The 21,882-nt window shown below is 40.3% G+C and overlaps 1 protein-coding gene across 4 annotated transcripts in view; it reads right to left on the bottom strand.

The window, feature by feature from the left end:
- Positions 1-21,882, bottom strand: part of LOC118001952 (AT-rich interactive domain-containing protein 1B-like) — a 436,994-nt gene that overhangs the window by 368,452 nt on the left and 46,660 nt on the right. For all 4 annotated transcript variants that reach the window (XM_034992143.1, XM_034992146.1, XM_034992144.1 and 1 more), the window contains exon 2: positions 18,175-18,369. In XM_034992143.1, the coding sequence (XP_034848034.1) occupies positions 18,175-18,369 (195 nt within the window). The remainder of the gene's footprint in view (positions 1-18,174; positions 18,370-21,882) is intronic.

Here is a 21,882-nt window from a genome sequence, read left to right as displayed (position 1 = left end):
AGCGTGTGTCCCACCCACCAAAATTAAAAAGAAAAAAATACATAAACAGAAGACATGGATTCAGAAAATTGAGTTTGAGGCCAAAGTAATTCCAAGAATGGCTTAAGGAAGTTTTACTACATGTATGCAGCAAGTCATGATAGTAATAATGGACAGAACAGAGAACAAGTCAGAGGTACTCCAGTTATGATGAGGGACTCAACTACAACTGCCAAGCCATAGAAATTTGGAAACAAGCAACACATTTCATTCCAGATCAAAATCTGCTATGGTCGGTCTGACTGAAAGAATTTAAGTCATCTGACTGCATCCTGGCTGCAAGGGAGGTTATGGACTTGAGTTCTGAATTCTAAACTGTGGAGGCAGACCTTTTAAATGCAGGCATTTCACCAAACATAGGAAGGCTATTCAAAAGGTGAGCATCCATGAACATGAAAAACATTCGCTAGAATTCGATTAACTGTTGGGTTCCACCTTATTGAGAACTGTACAGTTCTATCAGAGGATAAGGATAAACTGTTGATATATACATTTTTTAAAGTAAAATAAGGCAATTATCAACTCCAGGATAACCAAAAAGTTGCATATTAAGAAACTATATTCATAGTTCATGTCTCAACTACAGACAGTTATATTATATAGTCCTATTAATGTAAACAGTGAGTGTTGATTTAACCTTAACTTGAGAGAGGGAAAATGAATTGTAAGGCATGGCAGTATAAGAGTTAACTTTTATATAGTGGAGTTAATAGATACAGTCTAAATTTGAAAAATGGAAAAATAGCAACATAATCATGTCATTTAGAAATATGGGTTTAAGTACCAGAATAAACCATTAAGAGTTGAAAAAGTATGTCTCCAGGGACCGGAAGTCATAGGCAAGGAGTGACGGAATGGGAATTGGTATTTTTCACAAGAAGCCTTGTAATACTATTTTTTAAACCGTATATACATGTAATTGAGGAAACTTTTTTTTTTAAGATTTTATTTATTTATTTGACAGAGAGAGACACAACGAGAGCAGGAACACAAGCAGGAGGAGTATGAGAGGGAGAAGCAGGCTTCCCGCGGAGCAGGGAGCCCGATGCGGGGCTCGATCCCAGGACCTGGGATCATGACCTGAGCCAAAGGCAGACGCCCAATGACTGAGCCACCCAGGTGCCCTGAGGAAACTTTTAAAATAAATTTTCAATGTATGTGTCTTCTTCTCTAGACTGTGAGCCTCCCAATGGCAAGTCCTTCATATTGAGTGAGGGACATACTGCAAACCCTCCTTAACATTTGTCATCCGTGGCCAAATGTCCAACTATCATTAAATATCTTGTGATATTATTGCTTACAGTACACACTTTTTTTTCCATAGAGAGAGGACAGGTCCTTCAGAATAAATAACAATTCACTAAGAAAGAGCTGTTGGGCTCAGCTGCATTCCCCACCCAATCAGGCTGAGCCTGTGGTCCACACACCAGAACCAAACTAAGCAAATGTAACAGCAATGACAAAAAGGGAAAATGTGCTAATGCTGACACTGATGTCCTTTTAATATAATCTTTATAATTCATTTGCTGGATATTCCAACCACAGTCTGAGGGGTATTTAAAGTGTGCATATTTGACAAAACAACCAAAACGTAAGTTCATATTCGGTTTTCCAAATGGCAGGTGAGCCAGGGGGGTAATCTTTCCTTCTCATATTAGAATTAGGATAAGGTAATCAACTTAAAACAAGTCACCCCTCACCTCTTTACCTTTAAAAGAAATCATTTGACTTGATTCATGCGTGACTCTGGATTTCCAAGTAACGAATTTTTAATAAACATATAATATCAATCATACATCTTGCCATTAACATAAGAACAATGTAATGAATACAAATTAAAATGCTTCCAAAAATAATGGAAGGAGGAAAAACATGATGAAGGAAGAGAAAACCTTATTCATTACAGTGAATTATATAGATCTGATTAACAGAAATGAGCAAGCACTCTATTACTTTTTCCTTCTTAATTTGAAAAGATGTGTAGTAAATATATGCAACTTAGTATAACAAGAAAAGATGCCCTAAAATATGTTATCAGGGCCAACACTGATAAATAAAACTGGCAATAATCAGAAAAACTGATGAGAGGTACATTTTTTTTTACACTCCTGTTCATAAAAGCAGAGGTCAGAGATGAAACATAAAAGTCAACTAATAAGCTCAGTTAAGGGGAAAAATAAACAATGTTTAATTTTTTATTCAAAATTTAGCTTCTTTATCTATTTCCATACCATCATTCACCCTAGTTAAACCACTGGAATAAAAGTTCACAGTATTGATTATATTGTCTAAACATTACTCTGGGGTTTTGGCAGGTTCCTATTTCTACAAGAAGAATTCACGAGCACTGTAGACTCTAAGAGCATCCTGGCATTCTGTAGGTACAAACTTTTTTTTTTTTTTTTAAAGATTTTATTTATTTGACAGAGAGAGACACAGCAAGAAAGGAAACACAAGCAGGGGGGCATGGGAGAGGGAGAAGCAGGCTTTCCGCCGAGCAGGGAACCTGATGTGGGGCTCAATCCCAGGACCCCGGGATCATGACCTGAGCCGAAGGCAGACGCTTAAGAAGGACTGAGCCACCCAGGTGCCCCTGTAGGTACAAACTTAACTGCCACAGAGATGTTATAATTGTATGATGCAGGCACAATTTTGCATAATCTCTGAGGAAAAAGAAAATAACGCTAATAGAACCATAGGCCATTTTTAAAAGATCTACTTTTCAAAACAATGTTTTTAGACATGTCACATTTCTGCCCCCTCTTGATACATGAATAGATTAGTAATTTTCTCCATTCTGGAAGCCTAAGTATGGAGAGACAGTTTCTCCTCAAAAAAAAAAAAAAAAAAAAAATCAAACAAGATCCAGCCAGTCTTCAAACAGGAACCCTGTTGCTCTCTGAAATGATCCATCAAAGCACTAATATGGGCAAAGATGAAAGGAAAATTTGAAAGCACAAGAAGAAAAAAAGAAGCATAGATTCAATGCTTGGGCAAACTTAAAATGTGAAAAATTCTGTAAAATTCCTAAAGACCCCTTTAAGCCCTATTTGAACTGAAAAGCACTACCCTCACTTTCCTCTCCCAAACCCAGCAAACTCCTATTCCAAAATCCAGGTCTTATGTCACACACTGCATGCAGCTTTAGTTGTTCCCAGAACATGTTCTCCAAATCTTCCTACAGCACTCAGCACACTCTCTTCTAAAGACCTGCATCCAGGTCCTTCCGTGAGTATACTCTGAGTTCCTCTACATTTATCAACACATGTCTCATGACAATTAAGTGAACAAACCACTGAAGACCTTAATAATACTCTCTTAATCCAATAAAACAAAAATAATAGCAAATCAAATGGATGCATGAGATGATGATATTTATCTGAACCCAAAAGATCAATTTTCAAAATTCATTAGGGACCTGGCATAATGAAAGCAGTCTGTATCCACACATACCATCTAACACTCTCCCTGTTCCTATCCCTCCCCGCCAGGAAAAGGTCCCTCCATGTTGCCATAACACCAGGTAAGCATCGATATCTGAACCCACTACACACTGCTCAACTTCTTTCTTTGTAGAGCATCCAGGGAGCGAAGACCTGGTTATCGTCATCTTTACATCCCCCAGTGCAAGTACAGTACAGAACACTTAGTACACATTCAATAAATGTGGGCTGGGTCAAACTGGAAGCGAGTAAACTCCACTTACAGTATGAGCGGTTTTTCTTTGACGTGAATCACTTTTTTAATTCAAATAATTTCATTTTAAAGAAAACTTTCAATTTACTACCATAAACAGAAAGCCAATAGTGCCTGCCACAAGTAGAAGATAACCACAAAATATAGACTATGTTGACAATACAGTGTGATTACCTTCTAACTGGATGCTGACACCTGCCCAAGGCTCTTAGACTGAGGCCTCTTCTTTAGAAAATGAAAAGACGGGAAGAGGGGCTATGAAGTGTCTGAATGGTATCAGAGCAGACTTCCATTCATAAGAAAGACAAAATGCATAAGAAAATAACTTACTCTATGATTCAGTGCTATGTAATGCTGTGTCTACGTGCTGCCCGGAACGGTCTTGCCTCAATATGTGGCACATATTGAGAAGCACGGGGCTGCATGATCTGAGGCTGCACGACGACCCCAGGCAAGCTACCCACCCACTTGATCTCCCCACTGGCAAAGTAGCATAGCGTACCTAATAGCTTTGGCAAGAATTACTGGAGGTGATATATGCAAAGGGTTTAGTAAGATGCCCTGGCACTTAGGACAGTCTCGGTAAACACCACACCGATGCTAAAATCCCACGATTCTAATGTAAAATGGTACAGTCACCATGGCTGGGCACAGGATCACCACACAACCTAGCAATTCTACCCCCAGGTATACACCCAAAAGAAGTTAAAACCAGTATTCAAATACAGACCGTTGATAATAGCACTATTCACAGTAGCTAACAAGTGGAAACACACGTGCCCATCAACAGATGGAGAAACAAAGGATGCTGTATCCATACAACGGTATAATGTACAGCCATAAAAAGGAATGAAGCACTGATAGGTGCTACCACAGGGATGAACCCGGAAAATATTATGTTAAATGAAAGAAGCTAGACACAAAAGGTCACATATTGTATGATTCCATTTATGTGAAATATCCCAAATAGGTAAATAGAGACAGAAAGCAGACTAGAGGTTGCCAGGGGCTGGGGGGAGGAGGAAACAGGAAGTGAGTCTTTACTAGGGATAAGAGTGTCATCTGGGGGTGAAGGAGATGTTCTGGAACTAGATAAAGATGGTGGCTGCACAATACTGTGAACTGTACTGAACGACACTGAACTGTACACTTTAAAATGGTTAACTTTCACCTCAATAAAAAAAACCCAAAACTCCTGACTCTAAGTTTGGTAGACCTCATAGGTAACATTTCATTTTCAACCTGGTAAAGGTCACAAAGCTAATGAAACTAATATTCAATGTCAAAATTAGGCTACCCTAACTATAATCAGTCTTACTATGCAAAAATCCAAATGAATTCTAGTTTGTGATGAAAAGCATTCCAGTTTTACCAGAATCATAAAATTTACACTGGCGTGGGCCCAGAGTTAAAGTGCCAAGGATCTGAAATTCTTGCTGCACCACTGAGTAAGCACATAAATTTGAACAACTACTGTCAAATGACCAGTTTCCTCATCTATAAACTGAGGATTATAACACCTGCCCCAGGAGGCCACTGTGGGGACTATGTTAATCCAAGTAAAGCAAGTAAAACAGTGCCTGACAGAGTAAGCCCTTAATAAATATTAGCTCTTATTATTATTCAGAAAGTCAAGATAAACAGAAGCTCAGCAGGAGTTAGGTGAGAGCACCCACATAAAGGGACCCAGTGCAACACCCAGCACAGCGACTGTTGTGATTGGGCATCTAGTGACAACCTCTCATATTTTACAAATAAGAAACTGGGCCCAGGAAGACAGGGATGATCAAGATGCAGAGGAAGAGGACAATGAGATCACACAGACACTGAGGCACTAAATCCTTGTACTTCCTTAAAAGTGAATTATTTATCAGGGCGACTAGGTGGCTCAGTCATTAAGTGTCTGCCTTCAGCTCAGGTCATAATTCTAGGGTCTTGGGATGGAGCCCCACATCGGGCTCCCTGCTCAGCGGGGAGCCTGCTTCTCCCTCTCCCGCTCCCCCCTGCTTGTGTTCCCTCTCTCGCTGTCTCTCTGTCAATTAAGTAAATAAATAAAATCTTTTTTTAAAAAAGTGAATTATTTATCGATCATCCACCCTCAACTGAAATAAAGCACAGGGACAATTTTGTAAAATTTGGTCTGAACTGCATTTCGTTACTCCTAGGTGTAACTCATTCTGGGTGTGCCCACAACCTCTGCTTCTGGAAACAAGGAACAGCCCACTACAGGCAAAGGGTAACCGTTCCAAATCTCGGTCCATAATGCACCTCCTCTTCTAAAAGCTAAGCTTGAGAGAAGGGCTCTGACTCCATAAAGCACGTGAAAACGTCTGCTAAGAAAGGTGGGATCAACTTATCAGTTTCACTTATGGAGAACTGCCACATCACATTTAAGGTTTTTTCCCCACAAATCACCGGCTTTTACACAATTCCTGTATAAGCTTGGATGTAAACTACTCCCCCCCGACCCCCCAGGGTTTTAAGCCCCTTTCACGGCCTCCAGATTCACACCATGCATGGCACAGCTCTGCCTCCCACTGTGAAGGAATCCTCTTCCGCCAGCAGTAAATCCCCACTGGAAAAATGTCTGTTTTCCATAAATGGCATCTTAACTCATTGAGGGCTTGTTCTCCGTAAGCACTGTCAAATGACCGGTGTTAGGACAAAGATCTGAGCCTGTATCACACTTCCGCCAAATCCCGATTCAGCTATGATCTAGAAATCTTTGCTCGCCTCCCCCTACTACTAAGTATCACACTCAGTACAAGAGAATTCAGAGGAATTACCAGCCACGACGTAAGGTAGCAGCTGTCTCCAATTTACTCGGTGGGGTTAGCATCAGAGAGGACCACAGGCCCCTAGCACAGCGCACATTGAAATAAGCCACAACAGAGAACTACCATGCTCTAACAACCTCTCAGGTACCAGAAACTCCTCAGGAATCTAACAGCAGGGTTAAGGGACAGCCCAGCAGCTGTCAGCGGGCTTCCTACCAGCTCAGCAAGGAGCTGGGCACTAAGAATTCAGCCGGAAACGAAGCAAGCCCCAGTGAAAGACTGCTCCTCTCAGCCAAGCACAGGTGACAGATACAACTCGAACGCACTCGGACCTTTTAGCACTGGGCTCCATAGATTTCCCTGGCCAGAGTCTCCAATTCTGCAAATTCTTTCCGTCGTTGGTTGGGAAATGTTTGTGAAGTGCCATGTACTGTTCTGGATGAGGGGCCACAGCAGGGCAAAACCAAGTCCCTGCTGCCTCCACCTTATGTCCTCCTGGGAACAACAGCGAACCAACAAACGCACCTCAGGTGGTAAGTGTTATGGAGGAAAGAGAACAGGGCTAGGGACAGGAGGGGTGTGCAATTTTACTCAAGTCAGCCTGAGCAAGTCAAATAAACATTTGAACAGAAACTTAAAAGAAGTTAAGAGGGCAAGCCCGATAAAGACCTGCCTAAGAGCCTTCCAGGCACAAGGAAGGGCTGGGCACAGGGATGAGGATGAAGGGGGGCCTCAGGGACTCCGAGGGAAGTGAGGGGTCGCAGGAGTAGTGCCATGGTTTGACTTATACCATCTCAAAGGATCATTCTGGTTGCTCTGCTGAAAACCAACTGTGGGGCAGCAGAATCAGGAGTCCACTATGGTGATCCAAATGGGAGATGGTGTGTGGGGCTTTAGCCCAGGGTGGCAGCCATCGAGGTGGTGAGAAATATGCCATTTCTGATATTCTGAAGGGAAAAGCAATGGGATTCTCTAAGCAACTGAGACCTTGAGAAAAAGAGGACTATGAGGTTGCTGGCCTGGGCAAGCAGAAGGACAGAGCTGCCATCTACTGAAGCAGGAAGACTGAGGAGGGACATTTTTACACAAGAGAAACTCTGGGACTGTCAGGAGTAATTCTGTGTTCTCTACAGACTTAGTATCCAAAAAACTCTGCCTCCCACAGCTGAGAATCCAGAACTCAAATTCACAGCCTCCCTTGCAGCTAGGATGCAGTTAGGTGGCTTAAATTCTTTCGGTTAGACCAACCATAGCTGACTTTGATTTGGAAGTAAGCACACTGCATTTTGCTTAATGCCAATTTCTGTGGCTGTGGGCAGCAGTGGCTGAGTCCCCGGTGGGCACTGGAATCCTTCCTGGAACCCTCTGCCTCATTCTCCATTCTGTACTTTATTACTCTCGTGACCTCATGCATACATGTGGTAAACTGGCTTTTAACTATCATTCTGGAAATGACTTCAAGTATGGTGTGATATACTTGGTGTCATGAAGACTTAGGGCCAATGAGGTCACCAGGTTATCACTCCTTTCATCCTTTATTTTTGAAACCAATAACGAAGAAGAATAGGAAAGAACTCAGTCAGAGACACCAATGGAGAAGGTGTCTCCCTTGCAGCTCAGTGGACTTAAAAGGAATTCTGGTCTTTTCTCTTCTCCCAGGTATAAAAATTTGGCCAACTACTGGGGAATAAGATCCTCTCATCTCCAAGACCTCTGATGACAGGCACAGGACTTACAAGTAGGAAGCAGAGAAGGAAAGTCTTACTTTTCTAGGAAGCCCAAAACACTGAGGAAAACCAAGGATGGAAAATGCTTAAAATGTCTAGATTACTGGGATATCAGAAAATCTTAGGAAATTTAAAGGTAACATACTCATTAAATGAAAGGAAGTCTCCTTTTCAGTTGCCCCTCTTAAAGAAGTATTCTGAGGTCCTACAGCCCATCGGCCAACAATTATTCCGACACTTCCTTTTTCCCCTGCTTTCTCTGCAAGCAATGATAACGATGATATTGATTATGAACGGACACGTAATCCTTACAGGCTGTGCTGGGAAACTGTCCCTGTTTAGCTGTCTTTTCTGGGGTGCATCTCAGATTGGAGTTCCCTTCCCAGCAGACATTTCTCCCAAGACCTCCTTAGGGCCTTCTACAACTATCCAGGGGGAGCTAGTTTTTCTCAGTCTCGGTCCATTAAGTGAAATTTAATTATTGCAGCAAAAATCCCTTTGCATTTTAATTCAATGCTTTCAGGTTTTGCTATTTGTATTAGTCTTACCCTTTGTTTCTGAATGTTGGATGTTTTCTAGAAACTGACCTGGATCCTTGCCTTTGACTAAGCCTGAAGAGCCAATTCCACTAGTTTATTTGGTAGTTATTAAAAAAGAAAAGAGAAATTATGCTTTTAATGATTCAATACCAACAGAGAGACTAGTTTGGTTACTTCTTTGGAATACAGTCTGTTTTCTCGATTAAACCTACTTCTTCACAGGAAATAGGAAGCTGGGTAACTCCTGCTGCCATAGACAGTCACTAAGTCTTGGTTTGGGGCTAAGTTAGGAGGCAAGGGATGTTTGCTTTATACATACACTCTAACCACATTCAGGTCTCAGCTCCAGAATTTCCAGGAAATTTCTAACACTTGATCCCACATGGGGAGTTCCTCCTGAGGCTGAGGAAGCCAGGCTGAGCCAGCTCCCGAGCGCCAGGGGGGCATCCACACAGCCACTCTTAGAGAAGCAAGGCTACCACTCTTTTCCTGTTTGTCGCATGTTTTCCTTCTTCCCTTCATGCTCTCACCCATCTTCTTTCTCTTCTCCTTCTCTGCTAAAGTGTTTTTCTTTCTAATTTCATTCACAACTCCAGATTTAATTTTTAATGTTATTTCCCAAAATGAAAAGTAAAAATGGCCTTCATAAATTTGTTGCATGCAAAAATAATCAAACTGTCATAAAGAACTTCTGACCATAAAGAATTTCACTTCTGGCTACTAACATGAAAGAAAAAACTTATTTTGCCCTTAAAAGAAAAAGATTTCTATTTATTTATTTGAGGGAAAGAGAGAGAGCACAAGTACACACAAGTGGGGGAGAGGGGCAGAAGGAGAGGGAGAAGCAGACTCCCCACTAAGGAGGGAGCCCAATGCGGGGCTCGATCCCAGGACCCTGAGATCATGACCTGAGCCGAAGGCAGACGCTTAACTAACTGACTGAGACTCCCAGGCGGCCAGAAAAAACCTGTTTTAAAAGACAAAAATACAGCCACCAAATCCCTCTTCATGGGGTTAAAGAGGAGTGAAATTAACAGCACAGAACGTAAGTTTAAAAAGTCCTTACTTCTATTCAGAATTCATTGTACATAGTTTATTCTAATGTACAGTATTTACTTATTTTCAGAACTACTTCAAAAATAATAATGTATTAAATGAGTAAGTAATTACTGGGTCTCTCTTTGCTTCCTTTTGTGACTCCAAATAAAGTTAGCATCTCAACCTTATGATTTTCTACATATTAAAAAGGACAGGTAACATTCTACATACCTAGCACACAGCAGGTATTCAGAAGAAAGAAGTTATCTCAGAAGCCTGTCGCTTTATTTTTTTTTTTTTAAGATTTTATTTATTTGACAGAGAGAGAGACAGCAAGAGAGGGAACACAAGCAGGGGGAGAGGGAGAAGCAGGCTTCCCGCGGAGCAGGAAGCCTGATGCAGGGCTCGATCCCAGGACCCCGGGATCATGACCTGAGCCGAAGGCAGATGCTTAACGACCGAGCCACCCAGGTGCTCCAAATCTGTCGCTTTAAAAATAATAAAATTAGGGCGCCTGGGTGGCTCAGTTGGTTAAGCGACTGCCTTCGGCTCAGGTCATGATCCTGGAGTCCTGGGATCGAGTCCCACATCAGGCTCCCTGCTTAGCAGGGAGTCTGCTTCTCCCTCTGACCCTCACCCCTCTCATTCTCTCTCTCTGTCATCTCTCTCTCTCAAAAATAAATAAAATTTAAAAAAAAAAATAAATAAATAAATAAAAATAAAAAAAAATAAAATTAGAGTGGGTGGTTCAGTCGGCTAAGTGTCTGCCTTCAGCTCAGGTCATGATCCCAGTGTCCTGGGATGGAGACCTGCGTCAGGCTCCCTACTCCACCGGGAGTCTGCTTCTCTCTCTCTCCATCTGTTCCTACCCCCATCCCCGCTCATGCGCTCTCTCTCTCTCTCTCTCACTCTGCTCTCTCTCAGATAAAAATAAAATTTTTTTTAAAAAGTAAATTAAATTAAAAGTAAATAACTGATCACACTGACTGCAACAATTTGCTCATCTTTGAGGAAGAAACAGCTCTTTCCCCTCTGGAAAAAATTTTAAAGAATGTGGGTTAGTAGTTATATTAATACAACCCATCAAGCATCAACCCATAAATTTCAGAAGACAGTATTTGAAGTCACAAGACTCTAAAACTTAAAACTAAAATGAAAAAACATTAACTGACTATTATTTTAAAAGGAATATCTAAGCTAGGAGATCCTGTAGTCCAAGTTCCTCATTTGGTAGATGAGCAGGGTGAGGTCCCTATTTTTCCAACATTGCACACAGATTACAAACATTAATCAGTGAGGGCTGCACTGTTCCAACTTCTGATTCTGGGCCCATTTCATCCCTTTAGGGCAGTGGTAAGCTCCTGACTCACTGGGCAGGGCCCAAGAACGAACTCCCCCAAAGGATGGCAATGCTGCTGGCCCAAAACCTGCTCTGGGGGTCCTTACTTACTGGTCTGTCTCTGACACCTGCTTGTTAATGCCGGCTGCCCAGGGGAGGCACCGAGGAGGCACTGGAGCTCCGAAGGAGACAGAAGGGGGCTGTAACATTCAGATGTCCTTGATATGAGCATCCAAACCTGGAGTGCTTAAAGCAACCTAGGAGATTCTAACATTGAGCAAGCTTAAGGACTACTGGCCTAAAATATGCCACTTAGTCACTGTAACTGTCCATTTATCTTCTGGAATTTTTGTTGTTGCTGTTTAGCGATTACTGTGGTTGGTTGTGTTTCAGGGAGCACTGATGTAATGTGGCTGGTTGGTTTTACTGGTATCACCCGTTAGCTTTATCTGAATTGTTTAAATTTTTAACATAAATATCACATTTGATGTTTCTTTATTTGTAAAAGCAAATAAATCAAATTTACTTAAAATATACTCAAGCAATTCTAATAGTCCCTAAAACATATGCTTAAGATTTACATCTCAAAAACAAAAACATAACAGAAAAACTTAAGAGATATTTTAGTTGAAAGTCCATGAATGTAAAATACATAGACTTCATATGTGACCGACAAAACAGTACAAGCTACAAGCAGGGAACAGGCGCTGACACCACATAGAATCTTTAGAATATCTAGAACAATGTAAATGTTCAGATAAAAACACAAATATATCAGTATAAACTTTCTAATATAAAAGTAGCAATCCAAACTACAAAGAGAAATCATCTCATATTTTCTCATTAAACTTTCAAGGATGAAACCTGGTCTTTGCTCATTTTTAGGAAAAAGGCTAAGATTTAAAAATTTCTATTTGACTTGAAATGTGACCTCTTCGAATCCTCCTCTACTAAGAATGTCATATTGAATGCTTCAAAATATGCTTAAATTCAACTACAATATAAAAAGTAAATAAAACCAGTTAAGTATCCCAGAAATTTACATTTTAAGGAGCAAATAAAAATTATCATATCTACAAATCTTTTTGAAAATATTCTCTTGGTACAAAACTTCATCTACAGGGAACTTTGGCATCAAAGATAGTAGCATCTGCTATCTACTTGGAAGCAGAAATAGGAGGTGTAAATGTATTTTGTTGGTAAACTTTAAATACCTTCACGTTCACTGATGAAGAACAACTGAGGAAATCAAGACAAAATGTGGCCAACAAAAGGCCATTATTTATACAAATCTGCAATCAGCTGAAAGGACTCCAAACATTTCAGGTGTACAAGCAAAGCAGCTTGGCTCCATGTCTCTTAGTACAGAACATGCCTGTCTGAAAATGCTGCAAATAACACAGTAAAGAAATCTCTGAGCCTTTATTGTTTTACTGCCCAAAATGTTTACCTTCATTTTATTCATGTATTTGTTTATATATGTATGCTTATCTATACACACATAGAATACACGCTTAATATATTTAATATGCATATACAGATACATTTTGTTACACGAAGACACCACTGTCACACAAATGTTCTGTTTTATGTGTGTGCAAACACTCGTGTGCACACACAGGTGTGGGTGGGTGTGTCTTTGGGTGAACATAAACTATCAAAAAATTAAAACAAACACTAGGCACCCATCCTTCTCCATTATGTTAAGTCAAGCCTTCCTTTCTCATGCTATCACACCCCATCATGCTCCTTAAAAACAGGAAGTCTAAGGTCTTTTTAGGCAAAACCAAAATTAAGCCCTGATTATTGGATTCACATTTAGGATTCAGAGACTGAGTCCAAACAAACACTCCATGTCCAAAAACTCTGGAATTGTTAAGTCTTTAACCAATCCTCCCCTCCCCATTCATGGTGACTTTTCAGAGACATTGTTCAAACTGTATCAAGACATAATTTTACCCGTATTTTTAAAAGTAAATATTTTTTACAGAATAGACTGACAATATAAAGTAACACAGGTGGGAATCTAGAACTTGCTTGGCTGCCTCAGTAACCCCAAAGAAAACATTTATTTTAGCCAAACAATTGTAATGTTTGTCTCCTTTTAGAAACATCTGCTGCCAAAATAAACATTTGCATTGGAAGAAGTGTTTTGGCTGTTAAGATGGTACCAAATAAAATGCTTATGTTCTGAAATAAATATTTTACTCAAAAAACACAGAGCAAAATAGACATACCCAAAGAGTGCAGAAGATAAACTAAAGACACAAATGAGAATACCTACTGACTTCTAAAGTCTTTTTTTCAAAAGAACCTCAACTTTAATTAGGTTTTTAAGTGATAAGTTCAGATGGATCACCTTAACAAAAATAACTAATTTCTATTTAATTTTGCCAGAATATCTTTCAAAACAATGATTCTTATTGTCATATCATGCTCTTATTGTTGTAAAGGTCTTTGCAATAACAGATGTGTTTTTAAAAACTAAAAAAGTCGTGTTTTTCCATTCTAAAAACACTCATAAACTTAAATCTCTCACTTTGCCCTCTTTACCTTTTCCTGGCTTTATAATGCCAATAGGCATTAGATTATACATACTTCGGCAGCAAGGTAAGGATAGTTAAAATATCAACCCACTAACCCTTGATAACTCAGGAAAAATCTCACACTACATGCGGTAATTGAAATGTGCTGGACACAAATAAATATACCTTCGCTTCTGTAGCCTATTTCCCTTGGGTGCTATTTCTTTTATATGAAAATCTTTTTTAAAGCAACTCGGCACAGGCCTGTATATACATTTATGACCACAAAGGACAAGAGAAGTAAAACAAAACATTTGCTCACCCACATCCCTGATCCAGCAAAGGGTACCTTAGTGTCTACGTTTTTTAAAAATCTGAAAAACTCAGAGTCAGATTCTAGTAACCTTAAAGATAATACTTCCTCTGTGTAGCTCTGTATTAGATGAAATCAGCCAGTATACTTCTGTTAACCATCTCCAGGTTTGAATTCCAGGAGCCTAGAGGCAGAACATTCTCCACAGAGGCATAGAAAATTCATTTCCCCTCTCGGCTCAATAAAAACTCAAGTAGACTAGTTTTTAGAGCACTGTGCAAAACTAATCTGTTTAGCCATGTATTTGCCTGATGAGGTGGGAGAATCAGCACGTGAAAGACCACAAATCTAGTTCCAGTTAATAAATACGAAAATGATGTACTATTATCATGTCATGCCCAAAGACCTAGTCATGGGTATATTTCAAAAATAAAATTATCACCATACAAATCAAGAATCACCAGGTTAACACTAAAATCAAACACTCACAGTGGCCAGTTCCTCCTGACTCTCAGAAACAAAAAGCAAGCAGTGATACTATCCATGTTAAATTTCATATAAGCGTGGCAGTCCTTTCTACCAGAATACCCATTTAAAATTCCCATCACAGGAGTGGAATGCTAGCCAGGAATCAAACTGTGACCCCTGAGCCAAAGACAACTTACCACTCAGCTGGTAAGTGGGCAACTCAATTTACAAACTTGAATTCCTGCATTTTAATCCTTTGCAGAAATATATGAGCAATATTAAATGAACTGGATTCAGCTCATTAGAGGTTCACAAACCAAACACAGAAAGCTTTGGAGGCTATCCAAAGCAAAGTCATGCCTAGGTGGTGATGCCCACTCAATAAAAACTCAATGTCATCATTATCTTTCAAGTTTTTCCCTGAGAAACATTAGCAGCCATGATTACAAAAATGCTCAGCCAATTACATTAATACTAGGAGAAAACAGATAGGACCAGCAGCCAATCACTGTGCCAGGACCTTGTCTGTGGACAAATTCATAATTACCCCAAATTTACAAACAAAGCAATTCACTGAGAATTCCTCACCAAAGAGCACAGGCTAAACCTAACAAAGTAAATGTGCTCTAATAACCTTTACCCAAAACCTTAACTATTTTTTTTTCCCATTTCAAGGCTATTAATTAGCCTACACCTAACTGATCACATGAACTTGGTATTATAAAAGTTGTATCCCCTTTAAAATGTTACACACATTCAAAAGTGCATTCACAGCTATTTTTAGCCTTTTAGTTATCAAAGCAAGATACTATATTTTAAGACTATATTATAACTAAATGAAAGGGTGAAAAAGCAATACAGATTATTTAGAATCCTTGATTATGATGAACTCAATATGAAAGTTTGACATTTTACGGCCAAGGCATTCAGTTTCTTACCAGATACACTATTTTCCTTTCATTATCAGAAAGATCTGTCCTTAATTAGAATTAGGCATTTCTTCTGGTTAGCAGTAAAATACCTAATCTAAAATCTTAATTAAAAATATGCTAAAATACTTGGTGAGTTATCTTCATCAATTTGTCCCTTCAAATAAATCCAAGAGTTACTGGATTTCAAAACTATATAGGAGCCACAGGAATTAAAAAACACCAAGAACCTAAGAAAATTAAGGCTACTCTATGTATCTGTGTATGTCCTCTACTTTTACCCTTACACATCTGGGGAAGAAAATAATGAAAAAAATATTCCTGGGTAATCATTCTCTTTTTTTTTTTTTTTAAGATTTTATTTATTCATTTGAGAGGGAGAGAGAGCATGCGTGCACATGTGTGAGGGGAGGGCCAGAGGAAGAGGAAGAGAGAGAATCCTCAAGCAGATTCCTTGTGGTGCATAGAGCCTGACCTGGGGCTCAATCCCAGGACCCTGAGATCACAACCTTAGCCAAAGTCAGATGCTTAACCGACTGAACCATCCAGGCACCCCTTGGGTAAATCATTCTTTACACACTCTTTCCATTTGTTGGGATTTCTACTTTGGGATTGCAAACTATGCCAATGTGGAAACCTTATAATAAGACTTGAACTCATTGAGAGAAAAAGATAAAGGAGCATCTGGTAGCTTGCCAAGAATACCACCTTTCGAAATGACTTTCAAATCTAACATCAGGAAAATATAGTGGAAAAAAAGAAGATGCAGAAAAACAAGGAGTGATTAGCATCTACTTCTTTCCACTAGTCCTGCTACTTCTTCCCTGCTGCCTCTACTCTCTTCCTGTGGCCAGGGTTATCATACAGAACCATCAGGCCCCAAAGGAAATCAGCTAAAGACGAAAATTAGGATTTTGGCAGCTAGCTGCCTGGGCCTTCTTCCCCTCAACTAAGGGCAAATTAGATTAAAACTAGAAAAAGGAAGAGAGAATCACATCCTACTTTTCAATCATCTACAAATTATTTCCCCCTCACAATTAGTAACCTCAGCTAAAGATGCTTTACTCTAGGCAGCAAAATATTGCTGGAAGAAAGGAATCATGTTGAAAAAAATTAACAGAGCAATTAAGTGTGCAAGTGACTGAGAGAATTCTGGGCAGCCAATTTAATAAAGGAGAGTAAGAACTATTGACAGTAACAAAGCCTGTTTAGGGAACCAACAGCTAGGACTCAAAGGCTGAGCTACTTCAATCTTTCCCTATAACCACCTTAAAATAAAAATATCACCCAAGGAGGGACAAAAGATAAAGAGAAAAAACAATATTCAGTCTATAAAAGAAAAGGCTCAGATGCAACTTCATCAACACAGCTCTGGAGCACGTAAGAGTGTACCATTCTCCACATCCACTTTAGAGAGAACAAAAGTCGGATCCAATGGTTTTTTTCCCCACAGATGATTTTTGGTCAAACATAGGGAAGAATTTCCAGAGAGGAAGTATATGAAACCCTGGAACGGGTTACTGGCAATGTTATGGAAGAACCTATCGAGGAGGCAGTAAAATGTATACAGCATCAGCCTAATGCACCCCCAGGGTTAAAGACACGGTGTGGGAACTTATAAATAAGGCTTTCTGGTGTTTCTAGTGACTAAACACCCTAACGAGTCTGAATCTAATTTAGTCTTTTCCTAATTTCATGCTTCCTCGGGCCAACATAACAAGGATCTACTCTCCAGTATCCAAGAGACCAGGTTTACTACAGCTAGAAAGTAGGTGGTCATTTAAGGCAACTCCAACTATTTGATTCTAGAGAAAAAGGAGAAAAATACTGGGTTTTTAAAAGGAAGAGAAGTCTTCTTGTGTTTTAAGTAAAAACACAAAACCCATCCAAATCTAAGAAAACAGATATATACCAAATCCTCTTATATGAAATTAATATGCTAAGAAATAAATGCAAAATAACTTTTTGGGAGAATAAAAAACTTCTCTCAAAGTCAATGCCATTTTCATTGTTATTTATTTTTTAAATAATTAAAACTTCACCTTACGAAGTCTATCACAGTTCAAAATCTGCCAGTCTGACATCAGAAATGTTAGAAAGCCAAGTTCACTTCAGGGGTTTAGATCTATATAACTTGGCGCAAAATGATAACAGTGCCTATCTTTTAAATACAGCCAATAACACAGTAACAGCCCTCTACCAAACAGGTATTTTTGTCCACTTTTTTCTAGGACGCTCACTTTTCCTTTTTTTTTTTAAGAGAAAGTGCGTGTGCTGACACACGCGAGGGTGGGCAGGGGACGACAGAGGGACGGGGAGAAAGAGAATCTTAAGCAGGCTCCGCGCTGGGACCCCAGGCAGGGCTCCATCGCATGACCCTGAGATCACGACCTGAGCAGAAATCAAGAGTCCAATGCTTAACCAACTGAGCTACCCAAGCATCCCCCCACCCCAACCCCGCTCTTTTTTTAAGCAAGCTCCATGCCCAGCATGGAGCCCGACTTGGGCAGAAGTCACAATCCTGAGATCAAGACCTGAGCCGAGATGGAAGAGTTGGCGGCTTAACCGACTGAGCCACCCAGGTGCCCCATCACTTTTCCTTCTTTGAAAGAAAAGGAAACTGCACATGTGGTTACCTGAAGAAACTATGAAAAGTAAAAGAAAAAAGAAAATCAGTGAAATTCCCCCTAATTCTCTCAGTACCAATCTTAGGTAGACAGTAAGCAACAAAGACAAAACTTTGTCACCAATTTGAAGGGGGGTGGGGTTAAAACCAGCACAAACCTGCTGCTGTGGGTACTGCATTCCTCCCATGGCCCCTGGGGTCCGACCCTGGATGCTGATTGGATACCGCTGTGGGCCTGGGGGGCCGTAGGAGCCTCCTGGGTAAGGGCTGCTCTGCTGAGGCTGAGAATGAGGGTTACTGCCCATCCCATACAACTGAGGTCTCTTCATCACCATAGGATCCATTGGGCTGCCCTGGGAAGAAATAAACAAGACACAGATTAAGTCATTAATTATTACAAAGGCAGAAATTTTATTACACTAACATATACATTAAAAACACAATTATCCTTACTTTTGACAATACTAAAAATACATAATAATACAAATATCAAATCATTATGTTGTAACACCTAAAACTAGTATGTTGCAAGTCAATTATTTAATTAAAAAAAAAAAAAAAAAACAATAAGCTGGCAAATAAAAACCCAGAAGGATGTTTAGGAAAAAAGCCTAGATGGCTACAAGACATTTATTGTTTACTTTTAGGAAGGTTTTAACAATTACAAGGGATCCAGTGTAAACAAGAGAAGGAAAGAGTTTGCAGAGAGAAAACATCTGCATCTAAAATTCTACTATACATATAGGAAATGAGCATGACAGTTAATCTCACCCAGCTCCTTTTAGCTTACTAGTCATAAAGACAAAGTATACTGAATGGTTAGCAATGCTTTTTGACTTCAAAGTATTCTTAGAACAACTACTTTAATTTGGACCTGAGTCTGCAACTTCTGATCAAACATTAATGCATCTGAGTGCTCATTAGAAAGTGAAAGGGGAGATTTTAGATAATACAGAATGTCTAGAGTAAAAATTTTCAAAGATCACTAGTGCACATGACTAGGCACCCCGACTATGAGTCACAAGCCACCTTCCCTATGTCAGTATCTTACCAAACATAACCAGTTCAAAACTAAACTCTGACTTTTATTTTGGATTTAGTGAGTCAGCCCATGGGCCTCAGGGCCAAGGCCATCCAGGAGAGCCAGAACTAGAGCCTCTGCTGGGGCTTTCTTGCCCTGCTTGCTTCAAAGGAGCAAAGCAGTGGTGGGGGAAGTCCCTCCCCACGGTGCTACAAAAGCCTGCAGCATTCATCCAACAGATCCCTCCCTCCTTCCTCCCTTCCTTCCAAAACCATATATTGATCTACACTGTATGCCAGACTCTAAGGCTCAAAGATCAGCAGAATAAATGAGAAAGCGCCAGGCTCGAGCTGGGAAGGGACAGGGCACAGAGTACCACAGAGCAGAAAGCAGAGGCTCAAGGGAGGTGAACTGCCTGATGTGTATGAGGAGACATACGGAGTTCAGACCCAAATGAAGGAAGAATTTGCAGAGAAGCAGCTGAAGCAGGCAGAAGCCAGTATGTGTGTGAGCCCTGCACGTCCTCTTAAAGGCTTCAGGTTGCATCTTGGGGTGAACCACTGGGTGCTTTTGACAGAGAGCGCTGTAGTAGGATCCAGCTTCTGGAAAGCCTGCTCTCGAGCTGCTGCCTGGAGCCAGGGCGGTTGCTGCAGCCAGCAGGTAAGCTGAGGTCCTGAACCGGTGGCCCCTGGAGCCAGGGCGGGTGCTGCAGCCAGCAGATAAACTGAGGTCCTGAACTGGTGGCATGGTGGGAGAGAGCAAGCGCAGATTCAAGTAATGGTGGAAACGCAACACAACTTGGAGACTGAGCAATGGAAGAAAACAGGAGTCAGTGGTGGCTCAATAGATGGTAAGAGACCAACTGAGACAGATATGCAGAAGTAGAAGCAGTTCGACCCTCTCTCCCATGTGCCAGAGGGAGCCTTCAGTGTCCTACATAGGAAATCTGAGGTTCCTATAGGAAATCCAGCTGAGAACATCTAGAAGGAAGGGACCCAATATGTTTGGGGAGTAAGGGCTGACCTAGAATGATAAATAGGGAAAAGTCAGCACATAGAGGGTATATGCTCCCTGAAGGGTGGCGATTTTTCTTTTTTACTCACTACTGCATCTCCAGGACATAAGTCAAATAGTACACCTGGCATATAATAAAATGTTCAACAAATACTCCATGATTTAATCAACAGGAAGCATATAAAAACTCAAGAACTTTATCCAGGAAGAATACATCAAAAAAGAACAATGGGTAGAGGACAAAATTGTAGAGAATATTACCATTTTAGGGAGAAGGGAAAGGAGGAGGCCACAGAGAAGCCAAAAGGACGGTCAGAAAAATAGAGATTCTAGAGAGTCTGGGGTCATGGAAAAGAAGGAACTCATGGGTCGCAACAAACTAGGCATGCCAAATGCAAGCCAGGTGCCTAAGAGGTAAGGGCTAAAAGCTTTTCTATACTCGATGACTAAAAGGAAGTGCTGGGTTTGGGAAGGAAAGCCTCATCACAGAGGTGAGAGCAGTAGTTAGAAGGTAAGCAACGAAGGCATGAAATGGGAGGTGAGAGGTGAGCCAGGAGCACAGACCCCAAACCCAAGCTGGGGAAGCTACAAGAACTGGCAGTCTTTCCTCCCGCTGATACCCTAGCCCAAGGCTGCATGCAGTCTTTGCCCTCCTTCCTTCAGGTCTAGTATGTGCAGCGTGCCAGGCACTGGAGGAAAATGAACAGCCTATCCTGGAGAAATAGCAATTCACTGAAGGAGACAGGCTGAACAAAGATTAGAATGCATGCAGCAGACATCCTAACTGGACACACAAGGCACTGAGAGGAGGGAGCATCTCAACGGGTCTGTGATGGGCTTTAACAAAGCCCTCCTATAGAGAAACTCAGCTCTGAGGGATTCATACGAATTTGCCAGGAACTGATCTCACCTGAATGAAAATATGTGTAGGCCAAACAGTTCTGCTCAAAATTCACAATTTCATGGAATTTTAGATGTGTTACTTTCACCAGTCAAGGAAATTTTGTACTCACAATGACATACTGATGTTACACAACCTGCCCTAACCTCACAATTCAACACACATATATGTTGATATAGTGTCATAAGACAAAAATCAAGTATTAAGAACTAAGTTTTCCCAGAAAGATTTAAATTAGAACATATGCCTTACCAAAGCAAAATGTAATAATTTTCCTCACTTTCTTTCAAAATATAAAATAAAATTTTCTGTGGAAATGTGAAAATCAAGGCTTTAGCTGGTGATCTCAGAATCCGCAGAGTGAATGAATGGCCAACAGAGAAGCTGAGTAAATCAGATTTCAAACTACATTTTGAATACGGAGTCCTGAGACAGCCCTATCTTCACATTCAATCTGGATTAGCCAGGACATAGGAAAGGTCTACCTATTTCACTTTAAGTAGTGTACTACCAAAACTGGCTTAATTAAAGCAGATATTTAAAATGGAAAAATGATTGGAATGTCTATATTTTAATGCTATAGATAACAGTGCAGCAAATTCACCTTATCGGTGGCTAAAATTGTTTTGTAATATCTGTCTCATCACTGCCATAACCTCTCACAGTCCTACTTAAAATTCAGTTAATTTGTACCCATGTCAAAAGTGTTAGCTTAACCCTGAGCGTTCTGAAAATCAAAAACATGAAATACACAAATTATCTGTACCTCTCAAAATGCATCTAATACCTTTCAGTGAGACTTCAGATATGAAAACAGATAATTATACAACGCAAATTATTTAATTTTAACCCTCTCTCCTTATGGCCTTGTGTTAAATACTCATCTACACCCCAAATTCATCCTGCTGGGGGCTCTTGCTATTTTCAACA

This window comes from Mirounga leonina, unplaced genomic scaffold (assembly GCF_011800145.1).
Source record: "Mirounga leonina isolate KUSES-001 unplaced genomic scaffold, KU_Mleo_1.0 Mir_55, whole genome shotgun sequence".
NCBI classification, from domain to species: Eukaryota; Metazoa; Chordata; class Mammalia; order Carnivora; family Phocidae; genus Mirounga; species Mirounga leonina.
This window is presented reverse-complemented; position numbering and strand designations above follow the sequence as displayed.